The sequence below is a fragment of the Trichosurus vulpecula genome, chromosome 6 (assembly GCF_011100635.1).
Source record: "Trichosurus vulpecula isolate mTriVul1 chromosome 6, mTriVul1.pri, whole genome shotgun sequence".
NCBI classification, from domain to species: domain Eukaryota; kingdom Metazoa; phylum Chordata; class Mammalia; order Diprotodontia; family Phalangeridae; genus Trichosurus; species Trichosurus vulpecula.
In genome coordinates this window covers 97,130,132-97,152,418 of record NC_050578.1, presented here as the reverse complement: position 1 = coordinate 97,152,418, position 22,287 = coordinate 97,130,132, and the positions used below count along the sequence as shown (strand labels likewise).

The window sequence follows — 22,287 nt, the reverse complement described above, 5'->3', positions numbered from 1 at the left end:
CTACCATGGCTTTCAAATTACTTATGGTATACTTCACAGAACTCAAAAATAATAACCAGATTAATTTAAAAGATCAAAATTTCTAGTATCTCCAGAAGAATATGGAGAAAAAGTACAAATGAGAAAGACAGAATGTTACCAGAAATACAACTGTTTTATAAAGCAGTAGTCATTAAAACTATTTGGTACTGGTTTTAAAAAATAAATCAGTAAAGCAGGCTATTTTTGCAAGAAACAGAAGCAAAACAAAGCAAAAAGTAATTATCATGTGTTTGATATATGCGAGAACATAAACTACTTTGTGGAAGTCTTTTAAACAAGGATTGCTGGGGAAAATGGAGAACTGTTTACTCTCACAACTTGTGCCCAATACCAGAGTAAGTGTACTGTTTTTAGAAATGTGTTTTTAATCCACAAAGCAGTCCAATGTAGTAAACAGGGTAGATATTATGCCTGTTTTCCGACGGGAAAACTGAGGTTCAAAGAGATTGACTAATGTCTTTTGTTTTTATTTCACAATCACTGCCCAAGGAGGACCTGTGTTCAAATATGACTTCAGACACTTACTAGCCATGCGACCCCGGGCAAGTCATTTAACCCCAATTGCTCCCAGCTATGTAGAGTTATTTTTGCCTAGAATGGAAGGTGAGGTCAAATGAATAGTTCAAGACTGATTTTTATCAAATTATGAAGAGTAGCAGGCAGCAGTGGAGCAGTAGAAACCCTATTGTGCTTGGTAACAGGAAGCATAGATTTGAATCCTGCCTTTGCTACCTTATATCTGGGAAATTTCACTAATCTTTCTGTCTTAGTTTCTTTATCTATAAAAGAAAGGAGTTGGCAAAGATGACCTCTGAGATTCAAACAGCTAAAGGTCCTAAATCAGCAACTATAAGAGATAGTTATAGGATTTTTTTCAAAACATTTTTAACCATACTGACCTCTTCCCACAAGACAGGAGCAAGATTGTATGCTTTCCTGGCCCCCCAGAAGACTACATTTTATTTACCAGTCATCAGATTTACAAGTCACCTCATAACCGTTAGGCTGTGTCAGTTGCTGAGTCACTTAAAATAATGGTAACAAATGGCCGAGGCACAGATTTTTTTTTTCGCATTATTCCTTATTTCTCCTCACTCCTTTGCTGGACATGGAGATCTGAGCCAAATGCCCAATAATGAGATAACTGGAGATGGCTGAGCCAAGATCGAGCTCCAACTTTTGCACTGGAATCTTTCCGAGACATCAACAGTCACTTGAGAAGGCAATAACAGATTCAGGCACCAGCCTTTACTTGAGGATTAAAAACCACCTGGAGCAATGGCCTTGGCCATCTGCCCTAAATCTTAGAGCCAGCCACCCCTTGTCCTCCAAACTCTGCTGATCCCTTGGAGTCTAACATTTGATGAAGTGCTGAAGGCTCTGCCTGTTTAAATAAACATACTCTTTTGTATAGAAGCTCTATGAAATGGAGTAGGCAATCTGAATGCAGTGATCTTACAGAAAATTAAGTGGCTTTTTTTTTTAATGGTATGGTGGAGGATGTATTGTCTCTGTAACCTTAGGCAAGTCACTTATTCTCTCTAGGACTCAATTTCCTTTCCCATAAAATGCAACGGAAGGGGAGGGTTAGGAGAGGGAAAGGGACTGGAGTAGATGGCCTCTGAGGTCGTTCTCACCTTTAGACCTAAGATCCTGTCCAGATCATAGGGAGAGATCGCAGAGACCTTCATTGTAGATTTGAGGAAATTTAGGCCCAAGCATGTTAAGTGACTTGCCCAAGGTAGTAAGCACCACAGGAATCCACAGGGTTGTTAAATGATGTGCTCAAGGTTACACATTAAAACGAAATTAATTCTAATTGGGTTGACATGCTAATAGACCAAGACCCTAGATCATCGGAACCTGATGAGAGAAAGGCTCTTCAAATAAATGCGGTGACAGTATATAATCACATCCGTAGTGGACTCGAGAATTGGGTTTCTAGCTAGCCGACAGCAGCCCTCATATTTATCCTTGACAACTGGCCCCTCGAAAAGTATTCCTCCCAGGCAGCAGCAACTAGCCTCAAAACCAGACTCCACGCCTCTCCGCAATTCCTACAAAAGCTTCTTGCCCAGACTTTCGCACTCTTAAGGCAGTAGAGGTAAGGGTGGGAATACTCAGGTCAGCTTCATTTCAGGGCATCCGAATTCCCTCCTCTAGAGCTCATTGGTCGAGAGGTAGAGGACAGAAAAAGGCAGCCCCACGGCTGAACTCTCCATTGGCCGCTAGGAGGTGGCAATCAGGGCGGAGCGAGAGGGTTCGGGGCTCTGGCTACTGCCGCTGCAGCTGCCGCTGCCGCTGCTACCCCTACCCCGCCGCCGTCACCGCCGCCTCCGCTGCAGCTCGGTTGCGCCTTCACCTCTTCTGCCGCCGCTACTGCTGCGGTCCTTGCAGCTGCTGCGACTGCCAGGATCTCTCGCTCGGCGCAGCGTCTGGGGAAAGGATTCCGGGGACCTCTCCGAGGAAAATTTGAGGCCCGGCTTACACTATGGTAAGTGCAGCAGCCCTGGGGGCCTGTGTTTTTTTTTTTCACCCGGCTTTGGGGCGGGGGCGCTTCTGAATTGGAACAGTGGCCCGGTCTCCTGGAGTGCCAGACCCGCGTCCTCCCAGGTCCCATTTGGAAGGAGAAGCGTGCCAGGGCTCACCCTGGGCTCCTTTTTTTTCGCTTGGGGATTAGAGGGGTGGACATAGATGGGGTGGTGGTGGTTCTAAGTGGGAATGTGAAGAAAGGGAAAATGGAAACAAGTAAGCAAGCTATCTCTTCCTCCTCTCCCTTGCCCCATTCCCTTTTTCCTCCTCTGCCTCCTGCTCTTGGCAAAGGATTGGGGAATGGAGTAGAGGGGAGATAATGGCTTGGCCCCAGGAATTTGCCCAGCTAGTGTCATAGCTGGGGGTAGGGATGGTGCTAGGAAGGATGGGTGCAGCACTGTGGCGGGGGCTGGGGTGGGGGGAAGCGTGCTCACCCCCTCCCGCTCTGTGCGGATGCTCAGCTCCGCAGAAAGCAGTGGCAGCAGGTGAGCAAAGGAGAATAAGGGAGCCCTCTGGCCTGGATGAATTTGGGACCGGACTCTTGGTGCCCTTGGATGCATCCAGCTCTGGTCGTCTTAGCAAGCCTCCAGTAGAGAGTTGGACCCAAGATCCAGTCTGAGGAATCACACGGGCACAAGCTTGCAAATGGGTTAACCCACTGCGTTCCGAGAGGTGGGCGGGGAGGTTGCAGGAAGGGAGAAGATGGTTTCTCCTTACTGACATCTGCCTTTTACCTGTAATGTCTCTCTGTCTACATTTACAGTACGGATTCGTGAATCACGCATTAGAACTCCTGGTAATACGGAATTATGGCCCTGAGGTCTGGGAAGATATCAAGTAAGTGTGGCACTCTTCACCTCCCAGATCACACACGCACGCACACACAGAGAGAGAGAGAGAGAGAGAGAGAGAGAGAGAGAGAGAGAGAGAGAGAGAGAGAGCAGAACCCTGCCCGCATGCCTTATACCCCTGGACTAAGATCCAGGGCTGCAGAAGGAACAAGCTCTGTATCTTCCCACCAATCCCGAGCTGAGCAACCCAGACTCCTTCCTCCTCCCCAGAGAAACTCCCTTGCTTCTGCTCCCAGCTGTTGGCCAGTCCCAGCGAGGCCTGAGCTCTGGATTCCCACGCTCCAGGGGGAGGGATGGAGGCAAGGGAGGCTGTGAGTGCCGCCGAGAGGGCGCGGTTCAAGGCCTGGGCGAGGGATACGGAGGGAGGGAGTACAAAAGGAAGGAAAAAGGTCCTGTGGTCACGACCATCTCCCTACAGAGTCTGGTCTGCTGCGCCTCTGGCCCAGCCGTGGGAAAGAGCTGCTAATGCCCCTGAGTGACCCTAGAGCTGGTCAGTTCCTTCTTCTCCCATACTGTTTGGGAGCCTAAGGGACACCAGCCCTTAGCCAAACCCTGGCAGGCCATGGACTCTCTTGCCTCCAAGGAATTTTTCCCCCTGAAGGATTTTGACTGAAGGAAAACATGGACCATTTGGGGGCAGGGGAAGAGGAGGGAGTTGCACAGTCTTTATAAAAACAAGAAGAGTAATGTTATTAAGGCATGGTTTTGTTTTTGTTTTTGTTTTTTACAACTTAACTTAAGTGGTTGTTCATTGCTGCTTCTGAAATACTTGTAAAGTAAGATATGTAGGAATTTCTGCTTCCTCTTCTCCAACTTTTCATGGAATCATTTTCCAGCTAATAATTTGCAGCCTTAACCCTCGTCTCTTCTATGGAACTATCAACCATTCCTTCAGGCATCAACAAGCATTTATTGAATATCTTCTTTGTGCCAGATACTTTGAGTCTTCAGCAATCAGAGAAATCAGTGTCCAAGCTCAGCAAGGAAACATTGATGAACCCAGAAGTCTTCTGTAGTGACAGTCACTACTTAATAGAGACAACTAGCAGTCACAAAGACTTTCCTTCAAATGAGTCTTGGAACTTGTGGTTACTCTATATTATATAATTAACCACTACCAATAATACCAACCAGATATTTCTGGAACTTTCACATTTGCTAAATAGCAGGATGCTTCCCCACGCCTCCCATAAATTACTGCTGTTTTTTTTTTTTCATCTCGATGATGTGATATTTAAGAAGGATTTTCTCTGTAAGTCATTAATCTTATAATTCTGTATTATTTGTTTTCTCAGCATTTTACAGCTATAACTAACTAATCCTTTTCTGTTTTTATTAATCAGTTAAAAGTTTCTTGTGCTCTAACAGAATCTGTTTTCATGGAGATAATCAGGATTTCAAATTGAGACTAAGAAATAAAACAATATTGTAATTATAAGCCTTTTCTAGGGCTTTTTCTTTACCTCTCCCTGGCTGGGAATCTATCTTATCTTTTGAATCATAAAGGAATATTTAGATTTGGCAATTAACCTTTTGAATTAGCTGGGCAAATAAAATCCTCAGGTCTACATTGGGCCATGAATTTGGCATCTGCCTCTACACTGATAATTGGATAATTCCCATTTAGTTTTATTGCCATAAACATGGAGACATAAGACACTAAAATTTAATTATTTAACAATGTGATTTAAATATTAGTATAGGCCTAGAATATTAGTGAAATTATTTCAACATTAGATAAAATAGGTAACCTTTATTGAATAATCTCACCTCATCTGTAAAATGGTAATGCTAATCATTTCTTGCTTCTGAAGTGCAATGACAGCTAATCAAAGTTTGCTTTTTAAATGTCTGTTCCTCACATGGGAAATTCTATCACCACACCCTTGTGTAGGCTGTCCTTTATGTCTGAAATGTCCTCACCTCTTAGAATTACTTGTTTTCTTTAAGGTTCAGCTCAAATGACACCTACTATGTGAGGTCTTTCCCAATCCCTCCAGATGCACTTAGGATGGAATTACTTTGCATATGTTTGGTCTGTACTCGTAGGTGCACGTATTGTCTCCTCTGATAAAATGTAAGCTCTGAAAGGTCAAGGCCTGTTTATTTAAACCATTTTTGTTTTTGACTCCTGGGTGCCTAGTACAAGTTCTTGCATGTTGTAGGCACTTAATAAATGCTTGCTGATTAGCACAATATAAGCATATAAACTATGGGATGGTTAAAAAAACAATGTCCTGGGCTGGAAGTCAGGCAACCTGGGTTCTATGTCCCAGCAGTTTAGCTATGTGACCTAAGGCAAGCCAGTTAGTATCTTTGGGAATCAGTGTTCTCAGCTGCAAAATGAAGCTTTTGAGTGAAATGATTTCTAATGTTCTTTTCCAGCACTGGCATTCCCCGATTTTTTTTTATCTGAATGACTAAAACAGAAGCAAAGCTCACACATTCCCAACTTCCAATTTACACTCTTGTCTAGTGATGATGATAAAAAGACAGCTTTTAAATACAATTTGCTTCTAGTTAATTTTTTCTAAAAAAGAAGATTGGTGTTTGCATTGAGCAGTATTGAAATCTTCCCCTTGTAGAACATTAAAATTTCTCCAAAAGCAAAAAAAAAAAAAAAGGACATGCGTGCAAGGCTTTGATTCAGCCAGATGATGCTAAGAAACCAGCCACACCCCCATCTTTAATAAATCTAAACATATTTTCAGTTTCTTTTTTAAGGCTTTTAGCTCATTAATTCTTATTATGTCGGTTTGAATAATATCCTTGCATTCTGCTTAAGAAACTATGTTTAAACAGCATAAGAAATACATTGGGTCATGTGAGAAACCACATCAGTATTTTTCATGCATAATTGACTTCAAAGATTATGTTGCCTTGGAAAGGAAATACTGTGGCTTAAAATAGAACCTAGAAAGTGGCTCAGTTGCTGATTGGTCTTATCATTCCAAAGAGTATCTTCTCTGTTTATGGAATTTAAAATCTGGTTTAAAAAAATTGGCTCCATAGATTGAATAAAAATGTTGTATGAAAATAAAAATAAAAACATTTACAACTCCCCACCTGTACCTCATATTTAGCCAAACTTTTCCCTCTCTCTCTGATCTGTTAGTGGCCCTTATGAAGCTGACAATAAAAGCTAATGTATTTTTAGTCGACTTTAGTAGAATAAGATCTCCAGATAGTCAGATCTATCCTGCATCAGAGAGACTGCCAAATACTTAATAACAAATAAAACCTAAGTGACAGGTTCCAGACAGGAAGCACTAAATGGATAAAAGCTCTCAATAGGTCTCATTCTATTAATTTCCACTTTCTCTCTTGACCACGATGTAACCTTTTCACCACCACTTTTAATTGTCCTTTTCTGGAGAGGGGAGGAGTTAGGAGGCTAAGGCAGGAAGAATCCTTAGGCCAGGAGGGGCCCGTGAAGACAGACTTTTTTTTTTAAATATAGTTCAATGACTTTGTTTTTCCTTTCTGCATACTCCTTTGTTGCTTTGAAGGAGTCGGTATTTCTAGGAGCCATTGTTTCTCTTTGGTAAAACAAAAAAGAAAGCAACAATGAAGCAGTATTTATTTGATTTGTAAGCACTTATCTTGAAGATAGTAAAACTTGGATTTATATTCCACCTCAGACTTTGACTGGCTTTGTGACCATAGGTATATCTTTTTGAACCTCTCTCTGTATGCTTCAGTTTCCTTATCTGTAAAATGGGAGGGATGGTATCTCACAGAGATGTTTTGGGGTTCAAATGAGATAAGAAATATGTGGCTTCTCTACATTTTCTTTCATAGATTTTATTAGATCAAAGTTTTTTTTTTAATTCTCTTCCTGCTTCCATAAAGGAGAAGCACAAGATAGTCACGTCTCATGGTGTAACTTTGGAGTTACAAATGTAACTCCAGACTGTCAGACCCAACTGCCTTTTCTCCAATATTCCATTTGTAACTTGAAGATAGAATAGATGTCTCAGTTGTCTCTGTGGGAGAGCTTAATGAAAAAAAGTATTACATATATAAAGAGTTTCAAAATCTTAAACTGTTATATTAATGCCAGCTAATTTTATTTTCATAGGATCATATCTTTAGAACTTTAAAGGGCCCTCCTTAGAGATCACCTTGTCCAATGCCATCATTTTATAGAAAAGGAAAACCAAAAGGGGAAGTGATGTGCCTATGGTCATATATAACTAGTAAGTAACAGAGGTGGCACTTCTATACCACGCTGTCATCCCAGGATGCACCAGGAATTGTAGGAACAGCTTGTGAAGCTCATGAAGTCATCTACTAGAAACTAACACTCCCCAATAATAAACAAAATCATTGTCCTCCAGAAACTCTAGGTTAGGTTTTTGTATTTTAGCATTTTTATTTAAAGTTTTGAGTTCCAAATTCTATCCTTCTCTCCCTCCACTCTCCCCTCCTCCCTCCCTGAGATGGTGAGCAATCAGATATAGGTTATACATATGCAATTATGTAAAACACTTCCATATTGGTAGTGTTGTACAAGAGTACTCAAATGAATGAAAAAAATGAAAGAAAGAAACTGAAAAATTGCATGCTTCAGTCTGTCTTCAAACCATCAGTTCTTTCTCTGGAGGTAGAGAGTATGCTTTATCATTAGTCCTTTGGCATTATCATGAATTGTTGTATTGCTGAGAATAGCTAAGTCATTCACAATGCTTCATCGGACAATATTGCTGTTACTGTGTACTGGTTCTGTTCACTTAACTATGCATCAGTTCATATAAGTCTTCCCAGGGTTTTCTAAAATGATATCCGGCTTGTCATTTCTTATAGGATAATAATATCCCATTACAATCATATACTACAGCTTGTTTAGCCATTCCTCAATACCATAAGCAACTTAAGAGCACCCAGGAATAGTTTATATGTCAGATTTATGAATAAGGGAAGAATGTAGGAGCAAAGAAGATACAGAAAGTATTACAAAATGTAAAATAGATAATTTTGATTATATAATTTTTTTAATTGCACAAACAAAACCAATGCAACCAAAATTATAAGGAAAGCAAAAAACTAGGGAGAAAATTTATCTCTGATAGAGGCCTCATTTCTTAGATATATAGAGAACTGAGTCAAATTTATAATAAGTACAAGTCATTTCCTAACTGATGAATGGTCAATGGATATGAACAGGTAGTTTTTGTACGAAAGAATCAAAGCTATCTGTAGTCATATGAAAAAATGCTCTAAATCACTATTGATTAGAGAAATACAAGTTCAAACAACTCTGAGGTACCACATCATACCTATCACATTGGCTATGACAAAAAAAGGAAGATGTTGGTTGTTGGAGGAGATGTGGGAAAACTGTTACACTAATTCACTGTTAGTGCAGTTGTGAACTGATCCAACCATTCTGGAGAGCAATTTGGAACTATGCCCAAAGGGCTATAAGACTGTGCATACCCTTTGATCCAGCAATACTACTGCTAGGTTTATATCCCAAAGACATCCCCAAAAAGAGGCAAGAGGACCTATTTTTGCAAAAATATTTATAGCAGCTCTTTTTGTGGTGCCTAAGAATTGGAAATCAATGGGTTAGGTTTTTGACAAAACACTAGGTCCAGTTTAAGATTACAAAGTATAAGTGTACATAGCCAATTTGTGGAGGGTTTTAAGTGGAAAGGCCAAACAAATTAAAGAGTTGTAGAATAAGAACCTTCAGGAAAATTTAAAGGATCAGGGATTATTTCATCTGGAGAATAAAAGACTGAGGGATCAACTAAAAACAACTATACATGCAATAGCATTCAGCTGTTCTCCCTCTCTACAAAGGACAAATAATTCCTAAATAGAGTTTTGTATGTGGTGGTTAGGTCTGACATAATGAAAGGTCACGAATTTGGAATAGACTGGGTTTCTCCAAGTGGTTATCTACTTCAAGGCCAACACGTCTTATCTGTGACATAGTTTTATGTCTGGTTTTGCCTACAGGCAGTGGGATACACTCCTTGATTATACCAGAGCCTGTAATTCCTGTTTCTCTGTCCTACTTGCTCCATGGAAGCTTCCTGATGGATGGAATGAATCCTCTCTCCCTCTCTCCCTCTGTCTTCCTCTCCTTCCCTCATTGAAGTCTCTGTCTCTCCCACCTCTCTCCTATCCTACCCTCCCTCCCCTATATTGCTATAATAGCTAGCTTGGCTAGTCAGAAATCATTTTTGCCCTAGTTAATGCAGTCATTGGGAAGTTTTAAATTCTTGCCCCTTTGGATCCCCCTCTAATCAAAAGAAAAGTAACAATTATTGACCTAAATATAACCGTCACTCTTTCTTGGGATCCATCCAGTTAAAATAAACTTGGATGTTGTGTTCAGGAATAGACACTACTTAGAACCACAACTCAAATTGAAGGGATTATTGCAAGTTATGCCTAAAGAGACAAATAGCACAAAATATGTAAGAAAAGCAACACTTCTATCTAAGTTTGCATCTTGGGTTTAGCCCAGCTTCTGACTATAGTACCACTATTCTTTCAGTCTTTTGAGTTAGAGACCTCCCATGATGGGTTCTTCCTTTATCAGAGCCAGCTAAGTGGTGCACTAGACAGCCTTGAAGTCAGAAAGACCTGAGTTCAAATTCAGACTCAGATACTTGGTAACTGTGTGACCTTGAGCAAATTAACTTCTTTCTGCTTCAGTGTTCTCCGCTGTAAAATTAGGATAATAGTAGCACTCACCTTCCAAGCTGTTGTCATGTACCAGGACAAAATGAGATAATCTTTGTAAAAGTGCTTTGTAAACTTTAAAATGCTATATAATAATAGCTAACGTTTATATGGTGCTTACTATGTGCTAGGCACTGTGCTAAGCACTTTACATATGCTATTTCATTTGAGCCTCACAACAACCCTGGGAGGTAGGTGCTATTATTATCCTCACTCACTTTACAGATGATGAAACTGAGGCAAACAGAGGTTAAGTGACTTGCCCAGGGTCACACAACTAGTAGGTATTTGAGGCCATATTTGAACTCAGGTTTTCCTGACTCCAGGCTCCAAACTTTATCTACAGTACTACCTAGCTGTCCCATATTAAGTGCTTTATAAATATGAATGCTAGGTATTATAATTATAAATTCATTCTGTCATTAAGTCTTGTGCTGTATTCCTTTGAAATATCTTTTAGATTCACATTTTCCTTCCCTTTCCCATTGCCACTACCCTACTTTAGATAGTCATTGCTTACTCTTTCTATTGCAAGGGCTTCCCGGTTATTCTTGCTGCTTCTGGGTTTTACCTCTCTAATAAGAAACCAACATATATTATCCATGGGGTCAGCATGTTTGGCTGTGACGTTAGCATGGCTAATCACCTCTCTGAGCCCCAGTTCGTTCATCTATAAAAAGAGAATGAAGATACTTGTACCACCTACTATTTCACCAAGTGATCATGAGGAAGTATTTTGTAAACCTTAAAGAGCTACATAAATGTAAGTTATTATATCCATCCCTCGTGCTATTACCGGAATAACTTACATAAAATAATGCAGTCCGCATGTCACCTCCTTGCTTAACATTCTATGATTCATTCCCTCCCCCATGAAATCTAAACTCCTCTGCATGTCTTTTAATGTCCCCCACGATTGCGCCTCATCCTACCTACCTACTTAACCTCATTTTTCTCTCTTCTCCAAGACATATTATTTGCTATGGTTGGACCATTGCGCTCAACCTCTGCAGTCTTTTTCCATCTCCTTCTTCCTAGCAGCTAAAATGCCCTCCTTCTTTCCCTCGGACTTTCCAAATCCTCTTTATCCTTCAAGGCTCAGCTTCAGTTGCAACTTTCTCTATGAAGGCTTTTCCAAACAATACCTTTTCTGAGGTAGTTCCTCACAATTCAGTGCTTTATTCTTCATTGATTTATTTCTCCATTTTTTAACAAATTCCTGAGGCCAAGAACCTTGTTCTGTATCCTCAGGCATGCAAAGTATAGCTCAATAAATACTTATTTTTGAAAGCACAAATTTTAGATGTTTGTTTTTCTTCTGCTGCCCTTTTGCTGTTAAAAGTTTGGTGGCAACATTGTCAAATCTTGGAGGAAACTATAAATCTTGTACTTTAAGAGCAAGAATCTGCACTGTTCTCAGTTTACATGGACAGCTCTTCACCAACATTCACAAGACCCATATAAGTATGTGTATCAGCTTTTTTCAAACTTGATTTTATATATTTCATCTTACCCTGCCTCCACCTTCAGAAGAAAATGTAAAGTGCCTCAGTGCTGGGAGTTTTATTTTATCTTCATATCGACAGTGCCTTTTGTTGTGCCGTATGCATAAGTGTGTGCTGAAATGAGTTAAAATACCCCACTAGCTGCCTCAGATCCTGAAATATGTTCGAAATAGCTGCTTGGAAGCCCAAAGGCCTGGATTATTGGAGCAAACAGATTTTTGTGAACAAATCTAAAATTATCCTTTAAAAAGCTTAAAGCTTAAAGGGATTACTGCCTAGAGACTCATATTTTACTTCTATTGTTGTATCATTTCATTCTTCTCTGACCCCATTTGATTTGGACTCAGGTCTTTCTGACTCCAGGGTGGGCACTTCATCCACTGTGCCACCTAGCTGCCGTATTTCACTTCTGACAGGCCAGTATCTCAGGATCATCTGTACAGCACTGCCGGTACTGAGCACTGAGAGTTTTTAAAATGAAAAGGTCTTTTATTTCCTAATTTTTATTATCACATCCAGGGATTGTATTTTATTGATAGAAATGAGAACTCCCAATTCTTTTAAAAGAAACTCACAGTTACCCTTTTATTTTATTTTCCCCTTTAAGCAATAATTCAGATAAAAGGTGGCCTAGGATATAGAGGGTCATCCTTGAAGTTAAGAAGACCTGGGTTGACATCTGATGCAAACTAGCCCAATACCCATGGACAAATAAAATCCTTTAACCTTGAAGTGACCCAGACTACCCTCTAGGTTCTTAGCAAGTTGTTGCTCATCTTCGGTAGAGGAAGTTTTCATACTGGGAGTACCCCAAACAAATGTAATCACTGATCCAAACATGTCGGCACACACATAAGTTAAAACAACAAAAACTAAAACTTAAAAAGGGAAGCAGTGTGAGAAATTGGCTTTTAAGCTCCTCCGTTTGATCATTGATTTGGGTTTAAATCAATATATATTCTAGTAGGAGGGAATTAGGTGGCTCATTGGATAGAGTTCTTGGCCTGGAGTCAGGAAGACTCATTTTCCTGAATTCAAATCCAGCCTCAGAAACTTACTAGTTCTCTGAACTTGGAGAAGTCACGTCACCCTGTTTGCCTCAGTTTCCTCATCTGTAAAATGAGCTAGAGAAGGAAATGTCAAACTGCTCCAGTATCTCTGCCAAGAAAACTCCAAATGGGGTCCTGAAGAGTCAGATATGACTGAAAAATAACTGAATGACAACAAAACAACTCAACGACAACAAAATTATTCTAGTAGATGTCAGTCAAGCATCAGTTGCTATTTTTATGCTGAACAACACATTTGGGTTTTTGTCAATATTCTGGTTATAACGTATGATTGTTCAGGCCTATTCCTCCCATGGCCTTTAGCTCAGCAGTTTGTGGCTTTCTCACAAAAATCCCTTGATAAGACAATAATGGATGATGTGTTAGAGACACTGCCTCTCATAGATATCGAAGCAGTTCCTTCTTTTGTTTCCAAGGCAAATTATTTGTTTTAAATTTTTATAGCCTGATCCATCAGTGTGTTCTTTCAGTGAAGTTTTAGCAATCCAAAAACACTTACCATCAAATTCCAATAATCTCAAACCCTTTACCAAACAACCTCTTTTCCTGATGCCCATTTAAATTACTCCAGTGCACCTAACTAAAAAAAAACATTTGAGATCCAGTGATATCTTCTCTTTTCCTACCTTCTGCCCCACTGGGTGAGATTTCTTAGCTCTTTGACATGTCAGCGAATGCATAATAAAGGAGGCCAGTAAATGACAATTAGCAATGGTAGTCTGCCTCTCTTGGTCATTATAAGCAGTGCTTAGGAGCTGCATTATCGTAGCCATATGTTAAGCTAGTACTTAGCATAGTGCCTGGCACATAGTAGGCACTTAATAAATGTTTATTGGGTTAGATTGGTCATGTCAACACATACAAAATTAAATAGGAGGTGGAGGCAACTGTTTTGAGAATTTCCGCAGATATCATTTTGGACAGAAATAACCTGCTAAATATGAGGAGAGAAATTTCTGAAAGCATTAATGATCCAGGTAAATTTTTCACTTATCTACCTTTTTTCTGAATAAACAATACCTTTGACGTGCCATAAGCTTGCCTTGCTTGGAAAGATTTTGTGGTTTTCATTTATTTATAGAAACAATGACACATTGTTCGTTAGCTTCCTTGTGTTGTGGAAAGAGTACTGGACTTTGGGTTAGCAAACCTACCACTTATTAATTAGGTAATCCTGGTCAATTCATGTAACCTCTTTTCATCTCAGTTTCTTCATCTACAAGTAGAGATAATAATAACTGCCTTAGCCAGTTTTTATAATATCTCAGTATTTTTTAGGTAGGTCAGATGAAATGGTGCATGGGAAAGAGCTTTAGGCTCCAGAATGTAGAGGAATGAACTCTCCGTTGGAGTCAGACTAGGAAGGCTCAAATTCTAGCTGTATCATTTGCCAGCTCTGGGAGCTTAGACAAATCCTCTAAATTCTCTGATTCTCATTTTTTTTAATCTGTAAAATCAGCTGGAATGAATAAATGACCTCAGTGTTCCCTTTCAGCTGTGATGCAATGATTTGTAGCATGTGATCCTTATAGAGTTTTTATTTGTTTATCAAGAATTAGGCATAACAGAAATATGGTAGAGGTTTCATTTCATAAATGGAACAGTTACTATGGTGAAAAAAATTCTTGAGTAATCTTAGTTGTCTTAATTTGGGATTCATTTAAAGTATCCAAGCTGTTGAATACAACAATATAAAACCCTGTTTAATCATCACTGCTGAAGTAGTCAATCTGAATGGGTGTCATTCAATAAAATAGCTTTTTTAAAAATTTGTCACCATCATCACAATTGGAATTTTTTTCTTATTCAGGTTCTATGCTAAATATTTCAACCTTCAGAATAAGAATATTGGTGGCATTTCTGTTTATTCATTAAGAAAAGGATCTTTTTCCTTTCTAATATATGTTTTTGCATGTTACTATAACAATTGCCATTTAATAAATATGAATTCATATAATGCTATTCTCTACAACTCCATAGCAGCCCATGCTAACACTGCTAGACTGACAAGGACAGAAAAAATATATTTAATGAAAAATAGTGTGTATTAAACATATTCAGTAATCTTTATACATTTAACAGGTAAGCTTTTTAATCAAGGTATTTGCTTTTTTAAGTGTTCCTATACAGCAGAATAGTAATACAATGTCAAATATTTTCTGTTTTAAAAAATAAAAACTCTCGTTCTTTATTGCTTAGTATTCCCTTTTCTTTTTTACATTTAATTTTAATTTTTCTCAATTATATGTAAACAAAAATTTTAACATTCATTTTTTAAAATTGTGAGTTCCATATTCTCTCTCCCTTCCTCTGCTCCTGCTTCTTTGAGAAAGCAAGCAGTTTGATATAGATTATACATATGCAGTCATGCAAAACTTCCATGTTAGCCAGGTTGCAAAGAAAATACATACCAGAACAAACCCAAAACCCCAAGAAAAATTAAGTTAAAAAAAAGGATGCTTCAACCTGCATTCAGACTCCATCTTCTTTCTCAGGAGTAGAATAGCATTTCTCTGTGTGAGTCCTTTGGTTTTGTCTTGGATCATTGTGTTGCTGAGAATAGTTAAGTTATTTACAATGTCAGATATTTTCAACAAAATGTAATGTTTTCCAAAATGCTGGGTTTTTTTTTTCCTTTTCCTTAAAGAAAACTTTTTGACTGTTTGCGCCTAAACTGACAGGAGCTTTAAGATGATAGAACTTTGTTCAGCTTTAGTTGGTAATTAGTTGTGAAGTTTTTTGCTCAGCTTTGCCTTATTATGGTCATAGTCACCAGTTATCCATAGTTCTTCTGAAGTGCTTGCCTCAGCGGTTTTCTGTCCTATAGGATTTTAGGTCTGTTCCCAGAACTGACTCAATCATTATCATTGTTCAGACCCCATCAGCCCAGGAACCAACAACAGGGAGGTGTTTCAGACTTAAGAAAGGTAAAACAAAAAAACAATTTAAGAACAATGGAACTACAAAGAATGTATCATGATGAAAAACATGACAAATTGCACTGCAAATATCTTGGCTAAAAATTTAATACAATTAAGGCAGAAGGAATAAATATAAGCACTGTTTTAAAACTAGTCAGTGATATCATTTTGCAGATACCTAATTTGTTAGGTCACTTTCCCCTTTGTTATTTGAAAACATAATATACACTGAATATCAGCATGCATTGTCTCCCTGTTACAACACTGAAGCAGCAGGCTTCTGTTTTTCATAACATTGGGGTAGTTCACTTACATAAACTGCTTTAGGATGTAGAGGGCAGTTTACTTACAGCAACTTTCTGAGATAGAAGATGGGTTAGGCAAGTACTATTACACCCATTTTATAGATAACAAGACTGAGGTTGAGAAAAATGAATCCTAAATGCCATTTTCTATAGTAGACCTTCCCCAGGTCTGCTGATAGGCTCTTCCCTTTGAGATTACCTTTCATTTACACTGTATATTTACATATATATATATATATATATATATATATATATATATATATATATATAATTGTTCAAATGCTCTCTCCTGTGGTAGAATGTGAGCTTCTTAAGAGCAGAGACCCTGTTTTCTACTTTTTTCCTTTTTTTCTTTTTTAATCCCCAGCTTTCAGTATAGTTCCTGGCTTATAGTGCTTAATAAATGCTTATTGTCTGACTGACTAAGGGTAGTTCAGGCAATAAATGGAAGACCTGAGACTTTATCTTGTATCTTCTAATCCCAGTCCAGTGCTTTTTCCACTACACATTTCTGGATACAATTTAAATCCCCATAAAGTTCTATTAGGTGGAATTCAATCCAAACAATTGTTGCCTAATGAAATTATCGTTGAATAGAAACATAAATATTTTCCATAATAGACTACAAAGAAAACTCAGAAGATCTTAGTGCCAAGTAAACACATTCACAATGCAAAAGGCAAATATAAAAACAAAAACTGGTGAAGAGGTAAGGAAGAAAAAGTTATTGATTTACAGATTATGAACAAACCTTAAGCTGATAAAGGCGATGATAGATTATTATTCATTAGATTGTAAACTCCTTGAGTGACTGTCCTTTGCCTTTTTTGTATTTCAAGAGCTTAGCACAGTCCCTGGCACATAGTAGGTGCTTAAGAAATATTTTTTTAATTGAATCTAAAAGATGGACCAAAAGACCATCAATTGGTAGATTTTGTAACTTAGAAGAGTTTTTTTTTTTTTGGTTAGGATTACAATATTCTGGAGCATGTGCATTTACGCCCCTTTCTGTGAGTGTCGGTGAAAGGAGTTATCTTGTATGGTAGAAGGAACAACGGATTACAAATCAAGTGATCTGAGTCCTAGTGCTGTCTTTGTCACTAGTTAGCTGTGTGAGCTTGAACAAATCACCTTTTTCAGTGGACTCCATTTCCTTGTCTATATACTGAGGGGACAGGACTGGAGGATAATCTCTAAAGTCCCTTCCAGCTGTAAGATCCTAGGTCTCCATGTTAGTCTTGAATAATTTCCTGAAAATAGGTTGATACGAGTTTCCCCAGTCCAACTGAGGCTGTACTAAATCAGGTCTAAGGGACAAATTAATGTATTTGGAAAGGAAGAGATGGAAGTCTTGGTTCTAGACTTATTGAGCTGATCTGAAAGTTTCCCCATGAAGTGAGCTCATTCTGCCTGCATTTCCTTGGAATTCTGGCTTTTCTAGAAAGGAAATTCACCAGAATGAGTTTCCTGTTTCTACAAATTAGTGGCAAAGGGATGTATAGTAAAAGACCCTTGACTGGAACCAAGAGAACTGAGTTCTAAGTTGAGTCATTTTTCAGTCACTCTCCATGACCCCATTTGGGGTTTTCTGGGCAAAGATACTGGCCATTTGCCATTTCATTCTCTAGTTCATTTTATAGATGAGGAAAGTGAAGCAAATAGGGTTAAGTCACTTGCCCCGGGCCACACAGCTAGTAAGTCTGAGGCCAGATTTGAACTCAGGAAGAGCTGTATTCCTGACCCCAGATCAGACACTCTATCCACTGCACCTCCCAGCTGCCTGTTCTAAGCCTAGTTTTTCCATTAAATAACTGGGTTACCTCAAGCAACTCAGTCTGTTTGGGCTTCAGCTCCTTTATATATAACATGAGTTGTCGTCCCTGGCTTTCTTCAAGTCTCAGCTAACATCACACCTTCTGCAAGAAGCTTTTCCTAATTCCCTTTAATGCCTTCCTTCTGTTGAATATCTGAAGTTTTTCCTATACATAAGCTTATTGCTATATAGTCATTTGTGGGTTGACTTCCCTATAGATTGAGTTCCCTGAGGCAGACACTTGTCTCTCTTTGTGTCTCCAGCACTTAGCACAGTGCCTGGTACATGGCTGGTGCTTAATAAATGTTTATTGAGTGACTGAACAAATGAAATCATAAGTATCGACATTCTAAAAAGTGTTAAATAGCCTCTGCAAACTAAAATGAAGGGGATGTGAAACTACAATTATTTTTCCTCCAGCTTTTATTGCTATGGAAAAGATTGTTTCTTAGTTTTAAGGGATTTTTTCTCAATGAAACTGTGGACCCAGTTGAAACTTCTCAGCAGATCATTATCTAAATGACATCACAACTAGGGCAGAGGAGGCATTGGAGCAATGTCAAAGGTGAAAGTGCTTCCTCAGTACAATTACCCTCCTCCCAGAGCCAAGAATACTCACATCTGTCTCCTCTGCATTCTGGGAAGAGATGATGATGAGTGTCCTTGATGCTGTGCAGTCATGAGTAAGAAAACAAACTTAAGGAAATAAACACGCTGAAGAAATATGTCAAATTGGCCACCATTCAGAAAAGGACAAGGCCGGAGAAGCACTCCCTAACTTATATGTTTCCATGTATCTGGCTCACCTCCTTTTGTCTCTCTGTATGATTCTTGGAAGTGTATGCTTGTGTCTAAGAATAAGATTGGAGAGATCCATTCAGCCGTATGAATGCCATCTACACATGAAGTTCTTTGGGGTTTAATTGGTTGAGAAAAGAGGTCCTTATCCTGTTTCAGAAAACTACCTGCCCGTATTTTCTCATCAGAGACTATCCTAGTTGGTTAGAAAAGGTAAATGAATCTGCTGCTCCATAAGCATCCAAGACTCAGACATCAGACCTCTCGCCACCCAGCCTGGCCACCTAGCCTTCTTGACTAGCCTCGGGTCTATGTTCTATGTCTGGAAACAAATACATTATTCTCCATTCCTTATTGTGCAATATCATTAAAAGGTCTATTCTACCATTCTGTGAGAGCAGTCACATTTTTTACCTGTTTTTGGTGATTTTTCATGCAGTTGGTCCATGTGAAAGATGAAATTGAATTCAAACCGATATTATTGAAATGATGGTGTAGTCAGTCAAAATCACCTACGGGTAGAAATCTGGTATCCTTGGACAAATCACAGAATCTCAGAGTTGCGAAAGAGGCAGATATTAGATTAACTCCTCTACAAGCAGGAATCCCCGCTGCAACATTTCTGAAAGGTGCTCGAAGACCTCTAGTAGATGGAGAGCCCCACAACCAGTTGAGACAGCTCATTCCACTTGAGATCAGTTGTAACTGTTGGGGAGTTTTTCCTGACCTCACAACCTAAAATCTTCCTCTTAGCAGCTCTCATCCACTGCTCCTGCTTTTGCCCTCTTGGATCAAGCAAAGCAAGTCTAATGCTCTTTTATTTGACAGCCCACCAGGGATTTGAAGAATGCTTTCATTCTCTAGCCTAACCACAGATTTTCAGACTCAGACCACAGTTTCTTCATCTGATCCTCCAGTGATTCAGTGTCCATTTCTTAGAGTCCATCCTGGACTCCTTTCTCAGAATGTGATACAATTTTCAAAAATTTAACTAGACCCGTGATTTTACTGGTGCTATTGTTGTTCAGCCATTTTGCTCAGGTCTGACTCTTCGCGATCCCGTTTGGGTTTCCTTTGGTGCTGGTATTTCCTCCTCCAGCTCATTTGACAGATGAGGAAACTGAGGCAGACAGTTAAGCGACTTGCCTAGATTCGCACAGCTAGTAAGTGTCTGAGGTCACATTTGAATTCAGGTCTTCGTCACTCCAGGCTTGGCACTCTATAAACTGTTCCACCTAGCTGCCCCCTTTATGGGTGTAGGAAAGAGCAAATGAGAAAACACCATCTACCAAGGCAAATAGGCACCTGCTCTTCAATTTGTAGTTTTAGATAATTATTTGGGGGCACTGAAAGGTTAAGGTGACTTGTGTCAGAAGTAGGTCTTGAACCTAGGTCTTTCCAACTCTGAGGCTAACTTTCTACCTGGTATGTCACATTACTCCAGAAGAGACAATCCTAATACGTGATACCCAGAACTGAATGCTGTATCTCAGATGTAGTCTGAGGAGGGAAAACTGAAAGTAAAGCTTTCTGTTGCAAAAGAATATAAGTTTGGAGGCTCTTTGGACAGCATTGAAAAGATCTCAGAGAATCATCAGATTTGCAAATGCTATTTGGGGACTTAAGCATAGCACAATTAAATGTATTAACAAAGGAGCATTTAGATAAAAGTTATTTCCTTGCTTATTTCCCTCAATTTGTGTATTAAAAGATACTCCACAGAACAGTAGTTTCCAACTTGGGGCTTGTGGTTCCCTGTAGGGCTGAGAGGCTATTGCAAAGACTTCATGCATCCCTATGCGCTCCGAGCTTAGTCATTCTGTCACTATCTTTTGTCAATCAATGTATGCTCAATGTATGATCAAACCCAAGAAGAGAATTTTTTAATATTCATATAGATATCTAAATATTCAGAAAGTATGGGAAGCACTGGTATAGACCCATCTTGGAAAATCTCTGTCAGAAGCATTTTACTGTGCCTAACACTTAATGTAGTTTTTAAAATTTAAAAAGAAAAATTGCCATGTGGTTTTCATTTTGACAGTGGTGGTCACATAAAGGGAAGACAGTTCAGGGAGGAGATTGTGGTCAAACTTTTATTTTTACTAGAGTTTGCAAGTTACAGAGAAGTTAAGTGACGACATACACACACATATATAAATGTATATGTGTATGTATGGCACACTTTTAATTTAATCTGCATTATTAACATTGTCTTCCATCCAAACAATCAGCAAGATGATATATCAAGCCCTGTTTCTAGAGCTCTTCCATTTCCAAGGTGTAAATGCTCACATTGAAAATTTAACAATTGGCTTTCCATTTAGAGCTGTCTCCGGGACATACCTGATTCTTTTCTAGCCATTCTTCCCTTTCACCCATTCCCTGTAATCATTCACACACAATATAGGATTTGTGTGAAAGTTCTGCCTCATCTCTGCACTTCTTGTGATGATGCCAGTTTGTTGTATTTCATATTAAATTTTTCTTTTCATCTTTTGGACATGACCAATGAATTGATTGAAAAATTATTTTTGTGGTTTTTGTTGTTTGACTCCATGTTGTGTTTTTTAACAGGGGTTTGGTTTTTTTTTCTTTTTCTTTTCAATTTGAAGAGAATTGTTTTGAAATCAAATCATTTTTTAATAAACATAGGTGCAGCCCCATCCCTAATTTGGAGAGCAATGCAGTATTTACTTTAAAAACCAACAAAGGACAGAGAAATGTTCAACTGGATAGTTCTTATGTCTACAAACTCTATAAAAACATAAACTAATTGAATGAAGACATTTCTGTTGGAAGCTGAGATACTATTTGTTTAGGTACTTAGCTTTACAATGGTCTAATTTGCCACAAGGCTGGAGCTTGGGAGAGCAACCTAAATGGATAGTTCTCATACCTATGGGATTACTTGAAGTATAGATATACTATGTTGTTTGTTAAAAGCCAATTATCTTAAGTTGCAAAAGTTGATGTTCAAGTTTATGTTGTGAAAGTTTTAGTGCCTGACTTAAAATGTATGCTAGGGCAAAAGGGAGGACAAATTCTTTTTGTGTGAATAGAGACAGCTGGGGATACCTGCAACTAAAACTTTTTTCCCTTAGAAAAAGGTTTTTGCTCTTCTGAAATACTTGAGTGCAAGTACTTGCTTTGAATGTTTTAGTGTATATGGGACCTTTCTGTTTTACTGTTTCTCCTTCTCTAGATATGATCTTCTGACACCAAGTCTAGCATTCTTTATAATAGATCATAATGCCTGATACTTGCCAAATACACATGGGGAGAAACATACAAGATAGTAAAGTTGAGTGATACGACATTCTCCCTGCCCTCTTCCAATGTGTAATTCTACCTGTGTTTTCCCATTCAGTGTCCAGTCCTTAGAGGTAGGATGAATGATCAACTTAACAGCTATTGAAGACCCACTACAAAGTCTCTCATTATGCAGTCCTTTGCATCCCGGACTAACCCAGAGTAAAAAATTAGGCTTCATCTCTTTTCCACCTGATGGAGCATTAATCTAAAATCAATATGAAAGCTAAACCTTGGTGCTGACCTACTCTTGCTTACAATGGAAGCCTATAACAATCTAAACTGCTTTAGCTAGCACATTTTCTCTTCTCCCTCTTGTGATTTTGAGTTGTTGGATGCCAAGGTCCACCCTCCAATTTCCTACTACCAGTCCTTACTCTCATCCTCATCCACATCAGCATCATTCCTCTAATGTCCCCATCCCACTCCACCTTTCTCC

General features: G+C 38.9%; 1 protein-coding gene across 1 annotated transcript in view; it reads left to right on the top strand.

The window, feature by feature from the left end:
• The first annotated feature begins 2,269 nt into the window (after positions 1–2,269).
• The window catches only part of GUCY1B1 (guanylate cyclase 1 soluble subunit beta 1), a 70,873-nt gene continuing 50,855 nt past the window's right edge, over positions 2,270–22,287 (top strand). Inside the window, exons 1-2 of the mRNA XM_036764893.1 lie at positions 2,270–2,536; positions 3,338–3,411. Of these exons, the coding sequence (XP_036620788.1) occupies positions 2,534–2,536; positions 3,338–3,411 (77 nt within the window). The 5' untranslated portion in view covers positions 2,270–2,533. The remainder of the gene's footprint in view (positions 2,537–3,337; positions 3,412–22,287) is intronic.